General features: G+C 43.1%; 3 protein-coding genes and 1 long non-coding RNA gene across 9 annotated transcripts in view; 2 read left to right on the forward strand and 2 right to left on the reverse strand.

Moving 5' to 3' along the window:
• The first annotated feature begins 38 nt into the window (after nucleotides 1-38).
• On the forward strand, nucleotides 39-19,283 carry TMEM170A (transmembrane protein 170A). Of its 2 annotated transcripts, none has more exons than XM_082366432.1 (3): nucleotides 39-342; nucleotides 13,573-13,743; nucleotides 16,182-19,283. In XM_082366432.1, exons 1-3 carry the CDS (start codon nucleotides 210-212, stop codon nucleotides 16,310-16,312), a joined length of 435 nt encoding a protein of 144 aa, XP_082222558.1. In that variant the 5' UTR covers nucleotides 39-209; the 3' UTR covers nucleotides 16,313-19,283. The 2 variants fall into 2 exon arrangements, with proteins under 2 accessions (XP_082222558.1, XP_082222559.1); XM_082366433.1 differs by having other exon boundaries at nucleotides 43-342; nucleotides 13,573-13,674.
• Nucleotides 4,386-13,564, reverse strand: LOC309616184. Its single transcript, XR_014237343.1, has 2 exons — nucleotides 7,046-13,564; nucleotides 4,386-6,686 (listed from the first exon to the last, which is right to left on the reverse strand). It is a non-coding gene; the product is annotated as an uncharacterized lncRNA (long non-coding RNA).
• Nucleotides 13,750-25,777, reverse strand: LOC309616122 (tigger transposable element-derived protein 1). Its single transcript, XM_082366344.1, has 2 exons — nucleotides 23,514-25,777; nucleotides 13,750-15,493 (listed from the first exon to the last, which is right to left on the reverse strand). Exon 1 carries the CDS (start codon nucleotides 25,395-25,397, stop codon nucleotides 23,616-23,618), a length of 1,782 nt encoding a protein of 593 aa, XP_082222470.1. The 5' UTR covers nucleotides 25,398-25,777; the 3' UTR covers nucleotides 13,750-15,493; nucleotides 23,514-23,615.
• A 90-nt stretch (nucleotides 25,778-25,867) lies between these two features.
• CFDP1 (craniofacial development protein 1) overlaps nucleotides 25,868-26,077 on the forward strand; it is a 138,676-nt gene continuing 138,466 nt past the window's right edge. For all 5 annotated transcript variants that reach the window (XR_014237298.1, XM_082366409.1, XM_082366410.1 and 2 more), the window contains exon 1: nucleotides 25,868-26,073. Coding sequence is in view for 4 of the 5 variants with exons in the window: in XM_082366409.1 (XP_082222535.1) it covers nucleotides 26,010-26,073 (64 nt within the window). In the remaining variant the exon portion in view is untranslated. The remainder of the gene's footprint in view (nucleotides 26,074-26,077) is intronic.

Raw genomic sequence — 26,077 nt, forward strand, 5'->3', positions numbered from 1 at the left:
TCGCCCCGCCCCTGCCATCTGAGGCGCCCTATGATTGGAGGGAGGAGCCATCACTTGGCAGTGCCGTTGGGGTGGGAGGAAGAGGGTTTCGGCCGAAGGTGACGCTGAGGCGACGGAGGTGCGGAGAGCAGAGTGGGCCGTGAGTGAGAGCGAGCCACGGCAGCACCTTAGGCGCTCTCCCCCACCTCTCTGCGGTGAATGGCGGCGGGATGGAGCACGAGGGGAGCGGCGACAGCGGGGGGTCGGCCGGGCTCCTGCAGCAGATCCTCAGCCTGAAGCTCGTGCCGCGCGTGGGCAACGGGACCTTGTGCCCTAACTCCACTTCTCTCTGCTCCTTCCCAGGTACCGGCCCCACCCCGCGCCTGCGCACTGCGTGCCACGCCGCGGCCGCCCGGCTGCGCGGCGGCGCCCGTTTCCCGGCGAGCAGATTGGCACCCCGCCGTCCCGCCCGCTGGGGGCTGTTTTCCTCTTGGAAGAAGGTTCCCTCTCCCTCGGCCGAGAGCTGGGGGCCTTAACCCCTCCCCCCGTCGCTTCCTTGCCGGCCCCTCGGGCCAGGCCACCCCGAGCCCGCGCTGGGGACCCGTCAGTGAAGGGAGCTCAGTCACCGCCCGAACTGATCTTGCTCTTAGGAGTTTCCAGACGCCCCAGGTTCAGACATGAACTCGGCAGAGCCCTGTAGGCGGCCGTCCCTCCTTGTATGGGGCACTGGAGGCGGTCATCCCCGCCCAGCCCCTTTCGTCCGCGCCGGCCTCTCGGCTTTCCCAGCTCGGACAGCGCATGGTCCCGGCCGGGCTGAGGGCCGTCAGTCAGAACTCACACACCCTTTGTTTCTAGTGTAGCCCAACCCCTTTACGAGGGGAGGAGGTCTGGCGATCGCTACCACCCAAGTTCAAATCCACCCCCTCCACCAGCTTCTCTTTCTAGGAATCACTTTCTGAGACCTGTTGCCGAACCTCCCACTCATGCGTTCGAGGTCTTTGATGCAGCTTCTTTTTGATTCTTACACCCACTGGAGATTCTGCTGGGCCTGGGAGCAGGGTTTTTAAAAATTAGAAATCGAGATAGAAAGCTATCGTGTTCAGAAAACTGAGAGGAGGAGAAATTACTTGGGAAGGCCGAAAATAAAGCCTTTGACGGGAGAGCACGGTTGTGTGTTGGCCCTTTAAAGGCAAGAAGGCTGAGTTAGGGGTGATTGAAGGGTGAGGTTGGGCTCTCCCGCATAGCTGGCAGATACCTTGACTCAGTAAACAATGCGAGAACCGGCCTGAGACCTGCAAAGGAAGGAGGGTTGGATTACTGACTGCAGTTGTAAACAAGGCACCTGTGATTTCTCTTTCGCTGGGCAGCGACTGCCAGGCGCCATTCAGCGGACACCAGGGACTTGATGTGTATTACCTTCCTAGTATTTTCCCGGACAGGTTTGTGAAATAGTTAATAAGATAACCGTGTTGGGGCAGATGCAGATGTTAGCTTGAAATCATGCCTAAAACGATAATCTGGCAAAAGGTATCAAAAGGTACTAAGATCACATTTGACAGTGACAACAGAAATATATGGCATTCTGGAGACACCGTCCAAAAAATGAAGTGTTCATGCAGTCTGGAGGCAGTACTGAGCTGGATCGGTCTGCTTTCATTGTTTCCTTACTTTTCCCACAACTCTTTATTTGGAAATTTTTCAAACCTACTGAAAAATTGAAATGATAGTATAACCAATATCTATATGCCCTTTACTTAGATTCATTATTAACATTTTGATTCTTTCACTTCCTCTCTAAATATATATATGCATACACATAACATTTTTACTTTCTGCGAGCCTTTTGAAAGGAAGTTACAGAAGTGACAACGCTTGACGCCTAATATTTCAGCACGTATCATTTAGAATGAAGACATTTTCTGCCACAACAAAAAAAACACATCACACCCAAGAAATTTAACATTGATAGAATATTATCTAATATATTGGCCTTATTTAGATTTTCCCAATTTTCCCAATTGTTCAAATAATGCCATTTTTAGCTTTTTTCCTTTTTTTTTTTAATTTATTTTTAAATTTTGGTTGCGCCGGATCTTCATTGCAGTATGTGGGACTTCTTAGTTGCGGCATACAAACTCTTAGTTGCAGCATGCATGTGGGATCTAGTTCCCTGACCAGGGATCAAACCTGGGCCCTCTGCATTAGGAGCATGGAGTCTTACCCACTGGACCACCAGAGAAGTCCCTCCTTTGTTTTTTTTTAAATTCCAGGATCTAATCAAGGGTCCCACATTGCATTTAGTTGTCATGTCTCTTTAGTCTTGTTGAATCTAGAACAGTTCCTCCATCCTTGTTTCAGTTTCTTGAGACAGACATTTTTGAAGTCCAGGCTAATTGTTTCATAGAATATTCCATAATCTAAATTATCTCAATTTTTTCTTCGTGATTAGATTCAGATTAAATATTTTTGTTCAGAATGCTGCCTACACAGGTGATGTTGTCCACTTCCCAGGGCACCTCATCAGGAGACATTTAGTGTCAGTTTGTACCTTTATTGATAACACTCGGTTTAATCATTTGGTGAAGATGGTGTTTATCAGATCTGTCCACTGTAAGGGTACCATAATCCTTTTGTAATAAATCATGTGAGGTGATACTTTGAAACTGAATATTCTGTTCAATCTGTCTCGCTTTTAGTTGCCTTTTCTCTCTCTAAGAAAAGATTGAGATAAGTGGATTTGGAACAATAGTTTTAACATGTCATAGTAGAGAATCTGTAGCTAAGTGAATTGTTTTGCTTTCAGCAATTGTTCTGAAATATTAAACTGCACTATGTATTTGAGTTTATGGGAACTTCTTTGAATATATGACTTGGGGGTGGTGATCACCAGGGATCATTCATTTAGCAGGTATACGTTGGTCAAGTGCAGGCTCTGGGCTGGGGGTATAAACATGCATGAGATAAAGCCCTTGACCGCAAGCTGATCAGAATGTGATGGGTAAACACACAGCCTCCCTGCTATATCTCTTCTTTAGCTGGAATGGACAGTAAGTGCATGAACTGTAATCCCTTTGGAGGCACCAAAGCCTGCTGACAGTGAATGTCGTTCACTGCCCTGATTCTGGAATTGTTTCTATTTTGGCCCCACAGAAAAGGTTCCTTGCATTTTATGCCAACTCGATATGGCAAAATCATTGCTCTGAAATAGTCTGCGGTTTATCACTGTTAGGAAGCTTTGAATTGATTTTTTTTAAACCTGCATTTGCATTTTAGCTATTTAGGTTCCTGCCTAACCCTCCTTATTGCAAGTTGTTCAGATTTCTTTTGTTGTTGGTGGTGACATTTTTAACAAATCTGAGTGCTATGAAAGGCAGATTTTTTTTTTTCCTGTATCAGGAATAACATTCACTTTCTGAAGGTGTGAATTTCATTATACCTTCAGTGTCAGTGTATCTTCTGATAAACTAAAACTCACTAATGTTTTGGTTGTGCTGTTGTTGGAATCAAGAATAGGTCACACTTGGATCAGTCATTTACTCATTCAGTCAACAAATATTTACTCAGTGTCTATTGTGTGTCTGTTGTTTTCTAGGCACCAAGTAAAGGTGTGTTAGTAAACAAAACAAAAGAACTTTCATTCTAAAGGGGAGAGAGAAAACAAAATTTAAAAGTATGGAAAAGACCAACATAACATTGTGAAGCAACTATACTCCAATAAAAATTTTTTTTTAAAAGTATGGAAAGGAACAGATGGTGGTGAGTGTAAGACAGGGTAGGGGGATAGTAAGTGGCAGGTGTTGTGTGTCAAGTGGAATGCTGTTTTACTTAAGGTCACAAGGAGGCCCTCTATGATGGTGCCATTGGAGAAGAAATCTGAAGGGAATGAGGAACAAGCCCCGCAGCCGTTGGGAGAAGAGCCTTGTGGGCGAGGGGCAGCAGGTTCAGAGGCCCTGGGACCGGAGCTTGTTAAGCAACATGAAGGAGGCCAGTGCAGTGGGTGGAACAGGGTGGGCAAGGCAGGGAGAGGAAGTGAGGTCAGATCCCAGAAAGCCATATTAGAGGGTTTTGAGCAGAGGAAGGATGATCTGACTTACTTTTTTTTTTTTTTTTTTTTAAATTAATTAATTTATTTATTTATTTTTGGCTGTGTTGGGTCTTCGTTTCTGTGCGCGGGCTTTCTCTAGTTGCGGCAAGCGGGGGCCACTCTTCATCGCAGTGCGCAGGCCTCTCACTGTCGCGGCCTCTCCCGTTGCGGAGCACAGGCTCCAGACGCGCAGGCTCAGTAGTTGTGGCTCACGGGCTTAGTTGCTCCGTGGCATGTGGGATCTTCCCAGACCAGGGCTCGAACCCGTGTCCTCTGTATTGGCAGGCAGACTCCCAACCGCTGCGCCACCAGGGAAGCCCACTTTTTTTTTTTTTTAAAAGTATACAATTTAATGATTTTTTGCAGAGTTTGCAACCATCACAAAAAGCAACTTTAGAATACTTTCATCACCCCAACAAGAAACCTTGTTCCCATTAGCACTGACTTTCTGGCTTTGTGTGGAGAATAGATGGAAGGCCAGATCAGGACAGATAAGATCTAGCCAGGCTAGGCCCAAGAGACCACTGGGATTGAGGCAGGCCAGAGGGGCACACAGAAACAAGGGATGAGTGGGCAGTTAGGCAGTGGCCTCAGGAGAGAGGTGGCAGCCCACTGCTGGTAGTCCTGGGGGGCAAGTCGTCACTGTTAGGAGAGGAAGAGTGTCTAGGAAAAACTCGCTGTTTTCCTTTACTCTCACACCGCTGCTACACTCAAACACTTCTGGCGCCAGATGTGTGGTTTTTCCATGCATCAGGCAATTCTGGGACACCAGTTGGGTGTCCTACAATTCAATTCAGTTCTGACACTGGCTACCTGGAGTCAGCATCCAATCCCACAGGTTAAAGGCTCAGTTCCACAAGACTGCCCCAATCCCCAACTTCAGATGCCAGTCAAAAGTCCAGGTTGTCCCATGTGCTTCTGACCAGCTGAGGTTCCCATGTCCTCCTTCTCGTTCAATTATTTTGCTAGAGCAGCTCATAGAATTCAGGAAAACAGTTTACTTATTAGGTTACTGGTATATTACCAAGGATATTAAAGGTTGGAAATGAACACCAGATAGAGAGGTACATAGGGTGAAGTCTGGAAGGGTCCCCGAGCACAGGCGCTTCTGTCCCTTTGGAGCTGGGGTGGGCCACCCTCCCAGCACACAGATGTTTTCACCAACCCAGAAGCTCTCTGAACTCTGTACCTTTGGAATTTTTATGGAGGCTTCATCACCTAGGTATGACCGATTATTAACTCCCTTCTAGCCTCTGTCCCCTCTCCAGAGCATGGAGGGTGGTGCTGAAAGTTGCAAGCTTATGATCATGGCTTGGTCTTTCTGTTGACCATCCAGGAGCCTACCAAGAGTTGCCTCATGAGAACAAAAGACACTCCTGGAAATTCCAAGGAATTTAGGAGCTCTGCATCAGGAACCAGGGTCAAAGACTAAGTATTAGAACAAAAGATTTTCCTAGCACCATTATCTACAAGGGTTTTAGGAGCTCTGTGTCAGGAATCAGGAGTAGAGACCAGTATATATATGTTAGTATTTCACAGGGGAACAGATGGGTCCCCTGGCAGGTAGGTGGGGTTGGGTAAGAGAGGGCTCTCACAGTGGGCAGTGTGGACAGATGCAGGCTGATGGGCAGTTAGCATCTAGTCAGTCCGGCATCGAGTTGCAGAACTGAGTAGGACTGCAGTTCCCAGGACCGAGGCGGTTTACTTAGAACCCTGGCATCAGAGGCACTGGCTGTGCTCATACAGTTGTTTGACCTGGAACATAAGGCAGAGTGGGGCCAGCTGAAAGGATGGCTGGGTGCCAAGCCTCACAATTCCCATTTCCATTTCTGCTGATTGGGGCCAGGCTGGTCTGGAGGCCTTGCTTGGAAATGAGGTGACTCAGCTGTGGAGGCTAGAGGGCTGGGGAGCCAGCCGTTACAAACCCCTTTTGTTAACACAGGACTCACCTAGAGGATTCTGAAATCTGTGTGGCTTTTCTCTTTAACTCAAATATCTGTCTGAAAAATATTCTTAAAGATACAAACACCCTGTGGGCAGGGATCTGTGTCTTTTTAAAATTTTTGTTTTTGTTGTTCACTGACGTGCCCGGCATATGGAATGGGCTCAGTAAGTATTATATTTGCTGAATGAATGAACTCCCAGTGCTTGTGTTAGTTTGCTATTGCTACTGAAACAACTTAGGACAAATTTAGTGGCTTGTCATCCTACGGTCCTGGAGGCCAGAAGTCCAAAGTGGGTCAGCAGAGCTGCCTTCCTTCTGAAGGCTCTAGGGAGAATTTGTTTTCTTGTCTTTTCCAGCTTCTAGAGGTCACCTGCATCCTTTGGCCTATGGCTCCTTCCTCTATCTTTAAAGCCAGCAGCATAGCATCTTCAAATCTCTCTGACTCTGACGCTCTTACAAGAACCCTTGATTACATTAGGCCCACCTATAAAATCCAGGCTAACCCCCACCATCCCAAGATGCTTAATCTAATCACACCTGCACACTCCCTTTTGTTATGTAAGGTCGCATTTTCATAGGCTCTGGGGTTGAGGATGTGGGCATCTTTGGGGCCTCTTCTGTCACCAGTGCTTAGTCTGATTTCCCCTTATAATCTTTTTTTTTTTTTTTATGAAACCACTTCGATGGCAGTTTCCCTTTTTTTAAATTTATTTATTTATTTACTCTTGGCTGTGTTGGGTCTTCGGTTCGTGCGAGGGCTTTCTCTAGTTGCGGCAAGTGGGGGCCACTCTTCATCGCGGTGCGGGGACCGCTCTTCATCGCGGTGCACGGGCCTCTCACTATCGCGGCCCCTCCCGTTGCGGGGCACAGGCTCCAGACGCGCAGGCTCAGTAGTTGTGGCTCACGGGCCCAGCTGCTCCGCGGCATGTGGGATCTTCCCAGACCAGGGCTCGAACCCGTGTGCCCTGCATTAGCAGGCAGACTCTCAACCACTGCGCCACCAGGGAAGCCCCTTTTTTTTTTTTTTATGAAACCACTTCGATGGCAGTTTCTCTTTTTTAAAATTTATTTATTTATTTACTTTTGTCTGTGTTGGGTCTTCGTTGCTACGTGCGGGCTTTCTCTAGTTGCGGCGAGGGGGGGCTGCTTTTTTTTTTTCATTGCGGTGCGTGGGCTTCTCATCGCGGTGGCTTCTCTTGTGTGCTCTAGGTGCGCGGGCTCAGTAGTTGTGGCATGTGGGCTCAGTAGTTGTGGCACACGGGCTTTGTTGCTCCGTGGCATGTGTGATCTTCCCAGACCAGGGCTCGAACCCGTGTCCCCTGCATTGGCGGGCAGATTCTTAACCACTGCTCCACCAGGGAAGTCCCTCTCCTTATAATCTTTTATTTCAGATTAATAACCTGATTTATTCTTCAACATGGGGAAATGATGTGACTTTAGCTGCCAGAGTAAACAAAGCTGAAGATAATGCACTTTATTTGAAACAGTGAACAAGGAAATACTGTAAGATATGTAGACAAAGATTTTTGACCGTGTGTTGACCCAGGGGAATGAAAAGTACTATATGATAATCAATAAATAGCTATTAAATAGATGGCAAATTAAGGCGCAGTAGATTAAAGGGAAATCACTTAGTTTTTAAAAAATGTTTTATTGATTGAGGTTTGCCTTAGCTGTTACAGTCCTGTAATAATCCCATCCATCTGAAAAGTGTTTTATAAATTGTACTACTCATCTAATGTAATACAGCCTTTTTTTCCTACTTAGAATGACTTAAGTGATGCGATATAAAATATGTAGGCACTGAGCTAGCTGATGGATGTAACTCAGGGTTATAGGAAGGTGCATGGTGCTTCTCCTTCTCAGAGACTCAGGGAGGAGCGGACCTGCTGTGCCAGATCTTGTTTGCAAACAGATTCCTTTCAGCTTTCAGGAAAATCGAGATATGAGTTGATAGCCCAGCAGGCCTCCTTGGGCAGGTGCTGTGCTCCAGAGAAGTGGGAACAGGTGAGTGATGTCTGCTAGGGCTGCTAGAACAAAATACCACACACTGAGTGGCTTAAGCAACAGAAGTATATTTTCTCACAGTTCTGGAGACTGGAAGTCCAAGATGAGGGTGCCGGCATGGTCAGGTTGTGGTGAGGGCCCTCTTGGGTCACCTTCTTGATATGTCCTCACATGATGGGGAGAGAAAGAGAACAAGAGACAGAGAGAGAGATCTCTCTTCCTCTTATAAGGCCACAGTCCTGTCGGATTAGGGCTGCCGCACATGAATTCAGTCCATAGTGTCCAGACCCACTTTTATTGAAGTTACCAACTTAGTGTGTCTCTGGCAGATCAAGGCCTCACCTGCCAGTTCACTGCCCCGATGGTTCTGTGGCAGCCAGTAAGAAGCCAAGCTCCAGCAGTGCCTTGAGTTGCTGCGGAAAGCAGTGCTTGTCTCTCAAATTTGGGGCACTCCAGCAGAAGCCCCGTGACAGCTAGGCCCAGGAGTGGTCTCATGTCTTTGGTGGCAGACAGCAGCCAAGACGGCAGCTGCTCTGGGGTCTTGGAGGCAGGTTTGTATCCCGTTTGTCCACCCCTGGGTAGTGGCATTCCTGGTGTCCTTATAGAGTTCTGTGCACACTGGGTGGTGTAATGGAGTTCAGAGTCTCTTAAGTGATTTGGGGAGGAGCTGGGAAGGACTGTGGGATTGAAGACGGGGTTACTGCTTTAGCAGGGAACTGCATGACGCTGTCCTGTGGCTTGGGGATGAGCTGGCAGTGGGTGGTACACAAGGGGGCCTTGGGTGGGGGAGGCCAGGGTGCAACAGCAGCGGCCCAGGCAGGAGGGATTTATCAGGGAGCGGCAGTACCTGAACACCAGACTCTGCAGCCTCTGGAGCTGCTGCCAAGAAGAGAGGGCAAGTCTCCTGGGCTGTGGAAGCCAGAAGGGCTGGTGCCCGAGGCTGGAAAGTAGGCTGCAGTGGTATCTGGTAGAGTAAGTCCCCTACGTGTGAGTTCCGTTCCGAGAGCACGTTCGTAAGTCTAATTTGTTCGTTAAGTCCAACAAAGTTAGCCTAGGTACCCAACTAACACAATCGGCTATGTAGTACTGTACTGTAATAGGTTTCATACAAATAATACATAAACACAAAAAATAGAGACAACATTTTTAATCTTACAGTACAGTACCTTGAAAAGTACAGTAGTACAGTACAACAGCTGGCATACAGGGGCTGGCATCGAGGGAACAGGCAAGAAGAGTTACTGACTGGAGGAGGGAGAGGAGGTGGGAGATGGTAGAGCTGAAGGATCGCCAGCAACAGGAGATGGAGGGCAAGCTGCAGTTTCACTCACGCCTGATGTTGATGGAACGCATGTTCGCATCTTTGAAAGTTCTCAACTTCAAGGTTCGTGTGTAGGGGACTAACCGTACAGGTTTGTTCCTGAAGACGATGGGGACCCAAACCCTGAGGATTGAGAATCCTGCCCACAATTTCTGATAGACACTATTGACTGGAAAGGGTTTTTTTGTTTATGTGTGTGTTTGTGTTTGTGTGTGTGTGTATGTGTGTGTGATTCTTTTGGTGGAGGAAGAGCAGTAGTTAGTATACATATATTATTTTACATATTATACATATATTCGTTTTTTTATTTTATATATAAGTTTTAAGCTTGGGACATTACTGTTTAATCACTTTATACTCCATATTACATGATTTAGACTTGGTTTAACAATTTGCTAAACACCATCAAACAGAATAGACAAGTTTCGACAGTATTATAAAACTATTCTGAAGATGTATCTTGTTCAGCAGAAAGAAAAAGAAAACTCATACCAGTGGTTTGAAACCTTTTGTAGCTACCTGATAATTTGTCACCAGAACGGAAGTACCAAAACACCCTCAGTCGTTTGTTATTTTTAATAAGCACTGAGCCCTAGATGAGGTGTCCCTGATGCTTTTATTGAGAGCCTTCCATCCAAAACAAGAGTGAGGGACTTCCCTGGTGGTCTAGCAGTTAAGACTCTGCACTCCCAATGCAGGGGACCTGGGTTCGATCCCTGGTCAGGGAACTAGATCCCACATACTGCAACTAAGAGTTTGCATGCCACAACTAAAGATCCCGCACGCCGCAACGAAGATCCCACATGCTGCAACTAAGACCTGGAGTAGCCAAATAAATAAATATTAAAAAAAAAAAAAAAAAAAAAAAAAAGGACTTCCCTGGTGGCACAATGGTTGAGAATCCGCCTGCCAATGCAGGGGACACGGGTTCGAGCCCTGGTCCGGGAAGATCCCACATGCCGCGGAGCAGCTAAGCCCATGCGCCACAACTACTGAGCCTGCTCTCTAGAGCCCACAAGCCACAACTACTGAAGCCCACATGCCTAGAGCCCGTGCTCTGCAACAAGAGAAGCCACCGCAATGAGAAGCCCGCGCACCGCAACAAAGAGTAGCCCCTGCTCGCCACAACTAGAGAAAGCCCGTGCGCAGCAACGAAGACCCAATGCAGTCAAAAAAAAAAAAAATTAATTAAAAACAACAACAGCAACCAAGAGCGAGACATCCTAATCTAGGTGTATGTAGAATATGGTATTAATTGAAACTTTGACTTAATATGTGCAGAGAATTAGTGCAGCCATCAGTGAGAGTGTGGAGGGTGCCTGGTGGGGATTTGGCCCCACCTCTAATCACCCCTGGCTCCCTAACCCCTCCTCCCCTCCTCCCAACAAGAGTAAAAATAAATTGATTTGGGAAAAACCACACACAACAGTGTGCTTACAACTCAGACGCAGCTTCAAGAAAAGCCCCTGGCCCTCCCCTTTGCCACTCTCCCCTCTCCCCTCTCCCCCAGCCCACTGATGCTCCTCACTGGTCACTCTTCCCCCCCCCCCCCCCGTTTTTTGGCTGCGCCCCACGGCATGTGGGATCTTAGTTCCCTGACCAGGGATTGAACGTGCGCCCCCTGCATTGGGAACGTGGAGTCTTATTCACTGCGCCACCAGAGAATTCCCAAGCTTTTTTTTTTAAATTTAATTTAATTTAATTTTATTATTTATTTTTGGCCACATTGGATCTTTGTTGCTGTGCGCAGGCTTTTTCTAGTTGCAGCGAGCAGGGGCTACTCTTCATTGCGGTGTGCAGGCTTCTCTCTCATTGTGTTGGCTTCTCTTGTTGAGCACGGGCTCTAGGCACGTGGGCTTCAGTAGTTGTGGCACACAGGCTCAGTAGTTGTGGCTCGTGGGCTCTAGAGCACAGGCTCAGTAGTTGTGGCGCACAGGCTTAGTTGCTCCGCAGGATGTGGGATCTTCCCGGACCAGGGCTCGAACCCGTGTCCCCTGCATTGGCAGGCGGATTCTTAACCACTGCGCCACCAGGGAAGCCCCCGCTTTGTTTGTTTTATCAAAGTAAAAAGTGAATGGTCATAAACCCTCCCCCAGCCCATCCTATTCTCCAGAAATAACAATTTTCTATATCTTAATATACAGTAAGAGGTGGCACAGAGGGTGAGGGCGTTGCTTCCAGCGTGGGTCAACCTGGGCTCTGCCTCATGCTGCAGTGTGGACTCCAGCAAGTTTCCTCACCTCCCTCTGCTTCTGTTTCCTCAGAGATATTAATATGTGCTTTATAGAGCTACTTTGAGAATTACACGAGTTAATATTTGTCAAACACTTAAAACAGTGCCTGTGCATGTTGTCAATATTTATTAAATAAACATATGTCCAGATTTTTCTGAGTAGACAGAAGCATTTACACACATTTGTTTCTTTTGTTTTTTGTTTTCACAAAAACAGGATCTTATTCTACATACTATTCTGAAACTTACGTTTTTTTACTTCCCAATGTGGCTTGGGCATCTTACCCCATCAGTATTTAAAGAGCTGCTCCTATTTTTATTGATTGTGTAACGTTTCATTATGCGGATGCACCATAACATGTTTCACAAGTCCTCCATCGACAGACATGCAGTTGGTGTCTAGTTTTTGCCAGTACAGACAGTGCTGTCAGGAACCTCGTGACCTTGTCCTTGCCCTTGTGTATTCCTGGAAGTAAAATCACTGTGGCAAAGGGTATGCACAGTTGACTATTTTGGATACACACTTCCAATTTACCCTCCAGAGATGGCTTTCTAGTTTGTGTTCCTACTGGGAGTGTAAGGTGCCACCTGTGAAATACTGTGCTGACAACCCTTTACTGCTCAAAAAACCTTTGATGGTACCTTCTAGGGCTTACATGTTGAAGTCCTTAGTTTGGCCTTCAAAGCCCACCGTAATGTGACCCCATCTATCTTTGCGTCCTTAACTACTGTTACTCTTATAAGCTCTTTGCTTCAGTCAGGTCAGCAGTTTTTAACCAGGGTAATTATGCCCACAGGGGTCGTGTGACAATGTCAGGATATTGTGGTTGTCACAACGGGAGAGCGTGCTACCAGCATCCAGAGGGTAGAGGCCAGGGGTGTTGCTCCACATCCTGCAGTCGACAGCCTCCCACAACAAAGAGTTAAATGGTTCAGACGTCAGTAGTGCTGTGGTGCAGAAACCCCAGTTGAGCTGTTGACTGATCTTTAAAATTGCCTGTTACTTACCTGCCTCAAGTGCAGGGATGGACAACAGATTTCATCTAGTGTGACACCTTCATTATATCCATATATGGGTAAAGAGCTCTCTTGAGAATTCTGAAGCCATGCCTGGGCCCACTGGGGGAAAATGTTATGTCTGCCATTTGCTAAATCGTAAAGTCATAAGGGCAGGATGGTATCTCCTCCTTTTTTTGTATTTTCCAAGATATCTCATGCATAGTTTTGTATACATAGTTGTTGGACAAATATTTTAATGTTTCCTGAGTTACTGTCATCCTAAGAGGGACAGAACCAGCTCCTCTTCTAACCTGCCCTCTCACTTGCCATTTGGCCTTAAGCGAAACATTTACATATTCTGGTATTTATTTCATGTCTTAAAGAGCTTTGATACCCTAATAGGAGATGATGGGTTGATATTTACTGCATTGTCTTGAAAATGATTGTTGAATGAATGTAATTGTATATAGAGCTTTTCCTTTTGAGATGACTGAATAATCAAGAAGGCAGGGATGGTCATCAGGCATTGACTGCATAGCACCCTGTCAGTGGTACTTACATCTGTCCTGATGGGAGGGAAATCATTTAAGTGAATTTTCAAATCTGAGTGAACCTTTTCTTCAGTGTTTGGGAGTACAGGTAGCTTGTCAGGGGTTGGCCAACCTTTTCTGTAAAGGGCCAGATTGTAAATATTTCAGGCTTTGCAGGTCATATGGTCTCTGTCACTGTTTTAGCCCTGCTCTTGTAGCTTGAAAACAGCCATAGACAAGACTTAAATGAATGGGCATGGCTGTGTTCCAGTAAGAGTTTATGTATACAAACAGGTGGTGGCCATAGTTTACTTATCCCTCCAAAACCATCAATGTTTGGATATTTGACTGATGAACCTTCATTGCAACTGAATGGTTTTAAAAATGAAATAACTGGGCATAGTGGCTACCCCTTTGTAAGGACTGCACTGGGAAAGGCGGTGATGTACGACCTTTCTTTGCTTTCCCTTGTAGAGATGTGGTATGGTGTGTTCCTGTGGGCACTGGTGTCCTCTCTCTTCTTTCATGTCCCTGCTGGATTACTGGCCCTCTTCACCCTCAGACATCACAAATATGGTAGGTTCATGTCTGTAAGCATCCTGTTGATGGGCATCGTGGGACCAATTACTGCTGGAATCTTGACAAGTATGTTAGACATTAAAATACAGTCAAAATGTTTCATTTGACTAGTTAGTTAATTTTAGGAACCGCTTTAGAAACATGTCTCAGTGAGATGAAGAAGAAAGAGTGATCTTTAACCACAGATCCTGTTTTTTTTATGTATTGTTTTTTTTCTCAGCCCAGTCCCCCCCTTATTTGGCTAACATCTTTGACTTACTGAGTCAGATTTTGTCTCGCTGGCTTCAGGGAAGCCATGTTAAGCTTTGTGAGACAGATCTTGTGAAATAGGTCACTAGCAAAAGAAGATATTTGTCTTTTTGGAAGCTACTCCTCCTTTCTCTTCAGCTGTCACTTCACTGATTTGTGACCTTGCAAGCTGGTTGACAAATTACTTCCACTCATCCAGGTGTAGTTATTTTAAGGATGGAAGAATAATTCTAACGACAAGAATTATTATTTAGAAAAGTACCTGGTTGTTTTTTCCTCTCAGGACTTTCTGAATAAGAATTGGAGTAACATTCATAATTATAAGTTATTTTTACCTGTCTGGTGTTTTTTTGAGGGGAGGTGTGGCTTTTGCTCATGTCAAAGGGATGAGAGTAAGTTTAAATCATTTTTAAGCTCATAATGAAATATAAATAACATGTATATTCTGTATAAATTAAAAATTATAAGAAAGCAAAACTAAAAATCCTCCATTACTGCATTCCTAAGTGGTATCCACAGTTTGCATTTTGGTGTATGCTTTCAGACTTTTTTCTAGGTATACATGTAAACATAAATTTTTTTCACTGTGAATTTAAACCTTGAGCTTCAAGCAGAAATCTCCCTCTCTGACTTGAGGGATTTTTTGGGGGGACAAGGTGGCCTAGTTTCTCTGTGTTCCATAGATGATGAAACCTTTGTGATAACACGGGGGAGGAGGCCAGTTTTCTCCTGTTTGCATTAAGGAGTTTCCATAACTGGCCTTAAAAAATATTTTTAACTATATCACCTACTGCTATCTTTAGAGACCCTCTGCTCCAGTTTCCTTGCTGGATTACTGTTCCCCAGGACCTGTTTCAGATTTCTCATCAGTAAAATAGGGATGCTGTGTGATGACTAAGTGAAAAAATGTGAATATAAAATACTTAACCAGAATATCTACCACATAGTAATTGTGCAGTAAATGTCGTGTTCATGTCCTTCTTCGACTCTAGTGCATACAATCTATTCCCTTCCCATTTGCTGCTCCTTCTGGTTTGCTTTTTCCTGTCTTCCCTTAATCATCCAAATCCCACTTTGGGACCCAGTTCAACTTCTTTAAGCTTCTTCCGAATCAACCCACTTTTTTTGGAGACAAATTACAAAGGGGCCCAATGGAACATGTGCCTTTCAGATGTTAGTAGCACAGTGTTTGTGCATTGCCTCTGGCGGTGGGCATTTCAAAGTCACAAATGTTCCTGGCAACCAACACAGGTATTGATTAGTATTGTTCTTTCTTCTCCTTAAAATATGTCAATATACCATCACATCACATTTGTAAAAGATGTAGACACTTGATTGAAACACTATATTTCATCTTGCATTACTCAGAATCTACTTCATGTTTGTGTTTCTGTCTTGTGTCTCCAGCTAGCTTCTGTGATCAAGGAGAATTCCGTTTGGAGCATTTTGAGGTGGGGCGGGGGGCAGTTGGGCGGTCATCTGAGATGTTTGGATCTGTTATTTTCAAACTATTGAAATCTTGACTTTCTTTGTACAACGCTGAGTCCCTGTGAGCAATTCAGGGTACCTGGGTAGAGAGAGATGTTTGTTTTGTTTTGTTTACTCAATTTCTAGGAAGTTACAGTGACTAACATAATAAAAACGATTAATGATGTGGGTAACAGAAAGGACTCCCCAAGTATCCCTCACCTCTCGCCCTTTGAATGAATAGCAACTTGATAGGCTTAGGGTCCCCCTCTTTTCCTTTTCCCACCCCTTTCTCCATCCATTTCTTGAGGGGAACTCTGAGTATAGTACAAAGTAGAGTGGGGTTTCCCTGTGGCTGCTCCTGAAATATTTCTTGCTCAGTCCCACAGGGAAGATTCTTTGTCATTTATTGCCAAGAATTTGTTAGGTACCTGTTAAATGCATGCGGAATAAGAGATGTTTTTGAGTTTGTAATCAGGTTACGTGGAAATTGCCGTCTTTGTGATTTCGGCTATGACTTCCAGGTGATTTTATTCAATAAATCTAGGAGACTCTCAGTTTAAAGGATTCACTTTTCAACACCTAAAATCACTTGTCAGTGATTTGCAAACCATATAAGGAATACTTAAAACCTAGAGTAGTCAGCAAAAAGAATAGACAAAACATTTCTGTAATGTCTAAATTTTATGTAAAAAATTTAGAACATTCTACTGGTAGAATTTTAAGTGCTATATTTTCCTGATTATATTAACCTTTTTTTTTTTAAACATTCTTGAATTTTTGAACAGGTGCAGCAATTGCTGGAGTGTACCGAGCAGCAGGAAAGGAAATGATTCCATTTGAAGCCCTCACCTTGGGCACTGGACAGACGTTTTGTGTAGTGGTGGTCTCCTTTTTACGGATTTTAGCTACTCTATAGCACATACCCTTGTGCTATGATGGCGAACCTAAGTTTAATAGACTCCTCAAAAAGAATACAGTATGGAATGTGTTTTCTTAGTTCTTCAAACGGGAAGCAACTTGGATGAAAAGGTATATGAAGAACATTTCAGTCCTTTCTTCAATTTGAAGCTCCAGGAATTAAAGATCTCTTTGGACTCATTGTTCTCAACGAAAACAAATCAAGTTTCTTTTCTTTCTTTCTGATGAAGGTTGGCATCCTTCACACTGAAATTTATAATGTTCTGTGAGAAAATGCAACGTTGCATATTTCAGAGAAACTATGGATCATATGAGTTTATTTCTGAGCAGAGTATACTGTACTAAAATCTAACTTGATCTAATCTTGATTAAAATTTGGCAGACTCATCTCTTGCTACATCTTCATGACAGTAAGTGCCAAGTAGGTTTTGGTTGAATATAGTGTTGTGAACAAATTTGGTGAAATTTGTTGCACACAAAAAAATCTATAACTCAAGTAGTGGCTTCGATTCCACTGTTTAAAGAAAAAGGAGCTAACTACTGAATGATGTGACATTTTTATGGATAACTATCTTGACCTCTGATTATTTAATATATTTTAAGAGACGTGAATTTGTTTTTTTGTACATTTTATCAAAATAAGCTAGATAATTGAGACTTTTTCCCCCAAAGCTCCTGTACTACCTCTTCCTATAACTTTTATTCTATTGCTTTTATTTAGTTTAATTGGAAACATACCCTATTAAATAGTTGGGAGTTGAAAATTTTCACCCAGTTTGTTTAGGACACTCTTTGAACATTGAGGCACACGCACAAAAAGATACTTTAAACGTTCTGTTACTGTTTTTCTTAGTGACTTTGGTTTACTCATGGCTCTTGAAAAATTGTATAAGTGCAGCTTAAACTAGAGTTAGTGGTTATGGATTTCCTAGTCCTAATGTGGTTACCTAGTGGTGGGTCTTCAGCTCACTTTTACAGTATTGGGTATCACTCCCAGAAAGTGCCTAAAGTTTAATTTTCAGATATGCCTTCCACTGTGCCCTTTACATTTTCCTTCAAGAGAATTTATATCCTTAAAGAGAATTAAATATCAGAGTTTTTTAAAACCCAATTTTAGCTATTTTAATTTTTCTTCTAATGCCTAACTTACTTTTTCATTTAAAGGCCTGAAAACTGTAACCTTCAAAAGAAAAAGGATTGCAAAAATTATCTAACTTTATCCTTACCACCTAAACTGTTCTGTATGAAATACAATCGATGTTATCTGTTTTCAAAATAGTTTCTGGTAATTAAATCTGACATTTTTAAAGGAAGGTTTTCATTGTGAGTGTAAGGCTAACTGCCCATGAGGTCGTGTGCAGTTCTATTTGATTTGAAGCAATATGCACTCTGGCTTCTGAATAAAAACAGCCAGGAGTACCAATTTACCAGGGATAGTCAAAGAGAAAAGTTACAAAGGATCACAAAAAGTAACTGGACATTTTCTTTTAACTAATCGTCCATTAGACCACTTATCAAAATTATAGTGTTATATACACATAGACTAGGTGGAAAATTACAGGAGTTGGAATGTAGGCAAATGTCTTTACAAATTCCCCAACAAGATTACTCTCCAATGCTCAAATCTTTCTTTCAAGCAAATTTTTAAGTCTTTAGTTGAAGACTCCATTTTTCAGTTCAGTGAGCTGGATTTGGAAAAGTAGCCCTTCAGTTGAAGAAATTTGTTGTAGGAAATTATTTTAATTATCTCTACTGAAGGATGCCTCTTAGCATTCTCACCTAAAACATTCCTTTGGATAGAATTTCACAAATTGAACATGGGCCAGTGGTCAGTGGGCTCCTCCCCCTAAATACTAATTTTTGAACATACTGATCCATGATTTATTTGGTTTATTTTTCTTTTAGAGCCAAGACACAAAAATTAATGCATTTTGAAAGTTGTCTTTGTTTTCATCTGTTTCTTGTTTGATTATCCACTCTTTTTAAAAACTTCAAATATAAAGTGTATCTTCAAATTATTGAATGTTTCATCCATCCCAGTCTGTGAACATTCTCCTGTGAATAAATGTATATAGACTTTATATAGCTTGAGATTTGTGGCTTGAAATATTTTCAGGGAGAAACTATTTGAATGATAAGGAATGTCTATTCCCCCTTAGAGTTTATTTTTCTTTTTAATTTCTCATCTCAAATACACAATTAGTTGGGGGTGGTTGCCCAGATGAAAAAATATTGGCATTTGTGTTGAACATTTTATCTTATCACATATAGCTTCTGAGAAGTTTTGCCAACTACTGACTTTCCTAGAGACACGTGCAACCACCCCTCCCTTAGCTGTGCATCACTTTTCCTTTTTTCTATGAGTGGGAAGGAGGCAGCCCCAACCATAAAAAGCTGATTTCTGGATTCTTTAATATTGAGGTTTTAGGGTAAAGGCGTTTCACGTAAACTTAAATCCGTATACAAATGAGTAATGAATATTCCAAGATAAAGATGTCTCTTTGTGCTGTTAACTCATTTTTTTTTTCAGCAAAACATTACCTAGGATATGTCTAAACTAGGTGAGAGAAAGTTCATGCAAATAATTATCTTTAAGCCCTTATGTTTTCTAAGTCTTTAAATTGTATGTTAGCTTTTGATTCCAAAAGCTGCTCTGGTTTGAATTAAGTTCTTATTACAACTGCAGTGCATACCAACCTTCCCTAGGAGACCATTTCCTGGAATGTGAAGTCCTGGTGCCATTAGCTGTCCACATGCAGAAGGTTCTGTGTACGTGCATTTCTTTTTTGTGCACTCTGTCAGGCTGGTTGTGGCTAAAATCAGCTCAGCTTTTTGTATTAGATTATTTCACCAAATGCTACAGTCAAAATGATCTAATCTTTGTACCATAGAAAATTATTTAAATTTTATTTTTCTACTGACATTTCTAATTCTGGTATATATGTTTATCAATAAAGAGTTACTTTTAATTCTGTGAACTAGAACTGTTATTTCTTTTTCAGTGGCCAATGAGTTTAATCTTTCGTAATAAGGTTTTCCAACTTAAGTTTTTTTTTAGTACTTAACATATATGCTTAACTATTTCTTTTATGTTCAACTCACTAGTTTATGGTAAAATTTTTGTCCAAAGATCTGATTAAACTGTACTTACATGTGAACTTGAGTCTCATTAACTTCACTTTGTGAGCTATATATTACCATCAAGAAGCTTTTGTATGATTACACACTGGAATGGCTGAAAGCTGATATAGTTTGTGAAAAACATGTATTATTTCAGTAGTAAGTCCACATGAAGAGAGGCTCCGAGGTTGGTTTAGTATTCTGTGACATCATAAATCTTTTTCTGCTCTGCCATTTTCAGTAAATTGGATTGTCTGATTTGGGTAGCTTACCCCCTGTTCACAAGATAACTGCTGCAGTTCCAGGCATTGCAGACAGACATACAATGTCTGGTAGGAGACTACCCATCCATTCTCTCTCTAATTTTTTTTTAAATTGAGGTGTAACATACAGTAAAGTGCACAAATCTTAAATGTATAGCTTGATGAATTTTTATGTATTTATACACTTAATGCGGAGTGGCAGCACTTTGATCAAGATACAGAATGTTTCTAGCACCCCTGAAGGATACATGCAGAGTTCAGCCAGAAGCCCCCAAGATACGTATCCAGGACCGAACAGAGGAGGATCTCTTCTAAAAAGGTGATAACCCAAGACAGTGGAAAGAGACTATGGTGGATGAGGGGCTAAAGATGCTGAGTTTGGCAGGAAGGATCCCATAAATTATTACCAAGACAACACGGCAATAGTGAACCAGGAAACTTGTAGGGAGTTGGGATTTGTACTGTGGCCAGCTGGAGAGATTTGTCTAAAGGCTTTGCTCAGTTCCAGCCTATTTCTATTGATATTTTGTGGGATTATGTGCCCAGTGTTGCCAGATTCTCCAGTTTTTCAGAGGAATTGGAAATTAGATTATTTGAAATCTCTTAATTTTTAAGTGCTGGTATATTGGGAGTTCCCCAAACCAACAAACAATTCTTGGACACCAGCAGTGTGTCCAACAATTCAGCTCAATTCTGACACTACCCAGAGATAGCACCAGATTCTACAGGTTAAGGGCTCAATCCTACAAGACCGACTCCCACTGCACCCCCTGATTCGAGAGGCTGGTTGCAAGTCCAGGCTGTTACCTGTGCTTCTGACCAACTGGCTATAAATTGGGTTCAATTAATTTGTTAAAGTGGCTTACAGAACTCAAACATTTTACATACTAGATCACTGGTTTATCATGAGGATATAACTCAGGAACAGCCGGATGGAAGAGATGCACAGGGCAAGGTATAAGGAAGGTGAGTGGAGCTTCCATGCCCCCTCCAAGGGAGCCACTCTCCCCGAATTTCCACGTGTTCACTAACTGGGAAGCTCTCAACCCTGTCCTTTTGGGGTTTTATGGAGACTTCATCACATATGCATGATTCGTTAAATCACTGGCCATTGGGAACTGATTCAACTTGTCGCCCCTCCCCCCTCTCCCCAGAGGTGGGGCAGGGGAGGGCTGTGCGGGGATGTGGGGACTGAAAGTTCAATCCTCTAATCACACGGTTAGCTGTCCTGGCAACCAGCCCCATCCTTAGGTGCTTCTAAAAGCCATTCATACAACACACGACACCTTTACCACTCTCAACACTTAGGAAATTCCAGGGGTTTTGGGAGCTGTGAGCCAGGAACTGTGAATGAAGACCAAATATATATGAGAAACACATTTTGGTCATCTGAGTGACCAAATGTATATTTCTTCGAAATCATAATATCACAGCTGGCCACTAATTTAACTTCACGTAAAATGCTTTTCAGGTCGAACAATGCATGTCTTTATGCTGGATTTGGCCGGCTAACCAATTTTTGACCTCTTTACTAAACTATTTGACACAACAGAAAATAGTTCCCTGGTTACCCATAAAGTGGTCAGAAACTTTGTAAATTTGAACCAATGTGTGGAGTGCTAGTAAGCTGTAAAGAGGAGAGTGGGAGAAGTAGGGTAATGGAGGAGAGAGTCTGCTGAAGAACTCTGGGGTATCCTTTTCCCCAGACTCAGACCCCAGGGATGGGGCAAAAGGCTACATCCCAGTTTGTCACTGTAGGGTTTATTTATGCTGTCCAAGGAAAACGAGGCTGAGAATGGTGAAGTCCCAAATACTGGGTCCTAATTTCACATCTATTTTTCTGTTATTCTCACATAAGAAAGATTTACTGAAATGGGTCATAGACCTAAATGTAAGAACTGAAACTGTAAAACTCTTAGAAGAACACAGGAGTAAATTTTGTGATCTTGGGTTAGGCAAAGCCTTCTTAGATACAACCCCCCAAAGCAAGAGGGACATTAGACTAAAACTAGATAAACTGGACTTCATCAAAATTAAAAATTTTTATGCTTCAAAGGATGCCATCAAGAAAGTGAAAAGACACCCACAGAATAGGAGGAAATATTTTCAAATCATATACTTTATAAGAGACTTGCGTTTATAATATATAAAGAACTCTCTCTTAGAACTCAATAACAGAAAGACAACCCAATTTAAAAATGGGCAGAGGGGGACTTCCTTGGTGATCCAGTGGCTAAGATTCTGCACTTCCAATGCAGGGGGTACGGGTTCAATCCCTGCTCGGGGAGCTAAGATCCCACATGCCTCACCGCCAAAAAACCGAAACAAAACAGAAGCAATATTGTAACAAATTCAATAAAGACTTTAAAAATGGTCCATATCAAAAAAGTCTTTAAAAAAAATGGGCAAAGGATTTGAGTAGACATTTTTCCAAAAGAACATATACCATGACCAATAAAGACATGAATAGATGCTTAACATCACTAGTCATCAGGGAAGTGCAAATCAAAACTATAATGAAATGCCATTTCACACCCACTAGTATGGTTATAATCAAAAAGATAGAGTGTTGGCAAGGGTGTGGAGAAATTGGAGACTTCAGAAATTGCTGGTGAGGGTATAAAATGGTTGCTTGTGAAAACAGTTTGACAGTTTCTTGAAAGGTGAAGCACAGAGTTACTATGCGGTCCAGCAGTTCCACAGGTATATACCTAAGACGAATGAACTTTGAAAATGTGCTAAGTGAAAGAAGACAGTCACAAAAGACCACATCTTGTATAATTCCATTTATATGAAATGTCTGGAATAAGAAAATATAGAGAGACAGAAAGATTAGCCTAAAGCTGGGGACTGGGGAGAAATGGGGAGTGACTGCTAATTGGTCAGAGGTTCCTTCTTGGGGTGATGAAAATCTTCCAAAATTGACTGTGGTGATGGTTGCACACATCTGTGAATATACTAAAATGATTGAACTATGCACTTTAAATGAGTAAATTTTGTGGTGTGTGAACTATGTTGCAATCAGGCTGTTTTAAAAAGCTTGTTGGCATAAAGGCACCATAATGTCCTTTTAATCACAGACATGTTTCATCTATTCCTTGATTTAGATAACACTAAACTGGGTGACACAGACCCTAGTCCAGAGTATCAACAGGGAGCAATTATCAGCTGAAAAAACCCAAACCTGAACAAATAGGATGTTAGTCGATGATATCTCATTTACATCTGATTACTGCCTCCCAGAGTTGGATTATAATTAAAAATTTTTAATCTGACAAAATGACAAGCATTATATATGGTTGTATTTCCATATGGATTAACTTGAAGGAAGGACTGGTGTGGATGATGTCTGAATTCTAGAATAGAGCTGATCCTTGTCGTTCGCAGTACTTATATCTGTAAGGTCACCGTGCACACTCAATTAGCAGAAATACAGGGTTGAGTTCCTGTGGGTCTCTGGTTGTACCATTTTTGTCAACTGATCAGTACATAACCTTGCTTTATGTGTGTTTCTGTTCAAAGACACTGAATTTAATCTCTTTCTTACAAATAATGATACGCAGTGTTGATAATGAAACAATTATTTCAATGACAGCATGTTTGTGTAATGTACAACACTGAGATTGTACTACTTTAACTTTCCCCCTCAGTCATACACACACACAGACACACACTACACATATAGTACTCATGTACAGTAAATGCATACAGCACTGTAAACACATACTATATAGTGTGCAGTAATGCAAATAAAGTCCCCCCAAAATGAAAGATTTAGCGTTTAAAGTTTTATAAAAACGTTAACTAAAATCTTACTGTTGATAGAGCTGCAGGCTGCGTGATGGCACAGTGCACGGTGTGGTTAAACCTCTCGACCTTGGCTTGCCCCACAAAAAGCAAGGGAGATGTTGGTGGAACTCATTCTGCAGAAGAGGAAGAGGGTGGCAGGTTGACATCTGTCAGTTCAACCTCAGAGGTTTGGCTCTCACCACTTGTTGATGGAGTCGGCAATTTTCCCTCCCAAACTGGCTCCAAAAATTGGGTCAGCCCCGTCTGCCTGGCTTTTTGCCTCAAATCTTTAAGCATCTCGGCATAGGGGGCAAATGCACAGGAGGTTAAGCACTTAAATTTGAGGCTGCGATCAAGCATAGGGTCACACTCTTCCATGTCACTGAAAATTTTTTCCAAGGCAGAGTTCCATTCTGATATTTTGGCTGCTGTAAGAGGGACAATTCCTGGACTCTTAGGCTGACTTTCATCACCATCTTCATCATCACTGACTCCAACGCCTTGTTTTGCCATCTCGTCCAAGTCTTCGTTGGTGGGTTCTACTGCTTTCTCTGCCAAAATTTCCTCCACATCTTCTTCTCTCATGTCATCAAAGCCTTCTCCACTTATCTGCCATGCGATATGCATTATGTTTTTGACACTGTTCTTTATACTTTCTGTAACACCTTCAAAGCCTTCAAAATTTTCTACGCAGTCCGGCCAAACATTTTTCCAACAATTATTGATAGTAGCCTGCTTGATGTTGTCCCACGCTGTGCCAACATAATCAATAACGTTGCGTATAGTGACTGACTTCCAATAGTCCATCATGGTAGTTTCCTTGTTGGCTCTGAGAGCCTCAAAAGCCTTGCTATAAAGCTCCCTAGTATAGTGCGCCTTGAAGGCTTTTATTATGCCCTGATCCAGGGGTTGGATGAGAGACGTAGTATTTGGGGGCATGAAAAGAACTTCTACGTTGGGGTGGGCATTTCTGAGTTCTTCACAGCAATGGACTGGGGCATTATCCAAAATTAACAAAATCTTGAAGGCAAGGTTTCTGCCGTGAAGATAGTATTCAACTTCTGGTATGAAGCAGCTGTGGAACCAATCAGAAGTCATCCACGCTTTTTTGTTCCACCTCCAATGCACCGGCATATGATTCACGCTTTTCCCTTTAAGTGCTTGTGAACTTGGAGCTCTGTACACCATTAGGGGTTTGCATTTAAAGTCGCCCTTGGCATTGGCGCACAGAAGCAGGGTTGCATAATCCTGGAATGATTTAAAGCCAGGGGCTTTGGAGGCCATTTGCGTTATATAGGTTCTTTTGCCAACGTCTTTGTAAAATAGGCCAGTCTCATCAGCGTTGAAAACCTGCTCTTCCACGTACCCCTTTTCCTGTATAACACTTAGCAGGTATTTTTTAAATTCTTCCGCAGCCTCCTGATCTGCAGAACTTGCCTCACCTGCAAGCTTAACACTACTCACACCATATCGTTTTTTGAAACGTGCAAGCCAGCCAGCGCTAGCCGAGAAGGGTTTCACGTTTTTCTGACCCTGGGTAACGTGACCGTAAATTTCTTTGGCTTTCAGCCTCACAACAATGCTGTCCACCACACCTTTTTTATCGGTTGTCATCTCATGAATCCACAAATTGAGCCGCTTTTCCATCTTTTCCATAGCTTCCTCACGCACTATAGATGTCACTTTAGCACTTTCCGGAGCAGCCTCACGTACAGATCGGCGAATTTCCTTTTCCTTTTTCTTGATGTACCGGATTGTTGACTCATTAACGTTGAACTCACGGCCAACAGCACTACAACTCATGCCTGAACGAAGCTTATCTAACACACGTATTTTCTCCATAAGGCACATCACAGCCTTCTTGCGCTTAGGAACACTAGGCAGCACCGCAGCACTACGCTCAGGGGTCATTTTAAACAGCGAAATCACCAACAAAAAGCACAAAAAATGCAAAAAACGCGGCACTAAACAGATTGCGAAGAGGACACTTATTTAGAGTACGAGAGCCGAAGCAAGATAGCGGATCATCTGCCTCCAGCGTCGGTACAAGCCACCACTGGTTGACTCAGAATTTTCACTCTCTGCGCATGTCCGCGAATAACCCCAGAAAGCACCGCGAATATTGATTTTTGGGGTGACAGTAAATTTTAACAAGTAAGAGAATACAAAAATAGCAACCTGTTAATAACGAAGGTCACCTGTATTCCCGTGGACAAAACAAATTTCGTTTAAGCATATTTACTAAATCAAAGCGTCTGGTAGCGCTGGAGACTACAAGTTCCAGCATGCACCGCTTCAGCACGGAGCCCGTGTTCCGCCAATCGCCACAGTAGTGTCAAGCCCGAGGCTTTGGCCCGGAAGTGTCGCATTTGGATCACGTAGCACTCCTTGCGCCTGTGCACACGCTGCGGGGGCCGCCCCAGCTACCGCCGCCCCTGCAGCAGCTCTATCTATGGTCTCTCCCTAGAGCTTTGCCGTTGGGGGTAGCTGCTGCGGGCTCTGTTCGCCCCGCGCGGCAGCGACATGGAGGAATTCGACTCCGAAGACTTCTCCACCTCAGAGGAGGACGAAGACTACGTGCCATCCGGTGA

This window comes from Balaenoptera borealis (assembly GCF_965194805.1).
Source record: "Balaenoptera borealis genome assembly, chromosome: 19".
In the NCBI taxonomy this organism is placed as follows: Eukaryota; Metazoa; Chordata; class Mammalia; order Artiodactyla; family Balaenopteridae; genus Balaenoptera; species Balaenoptera borealis.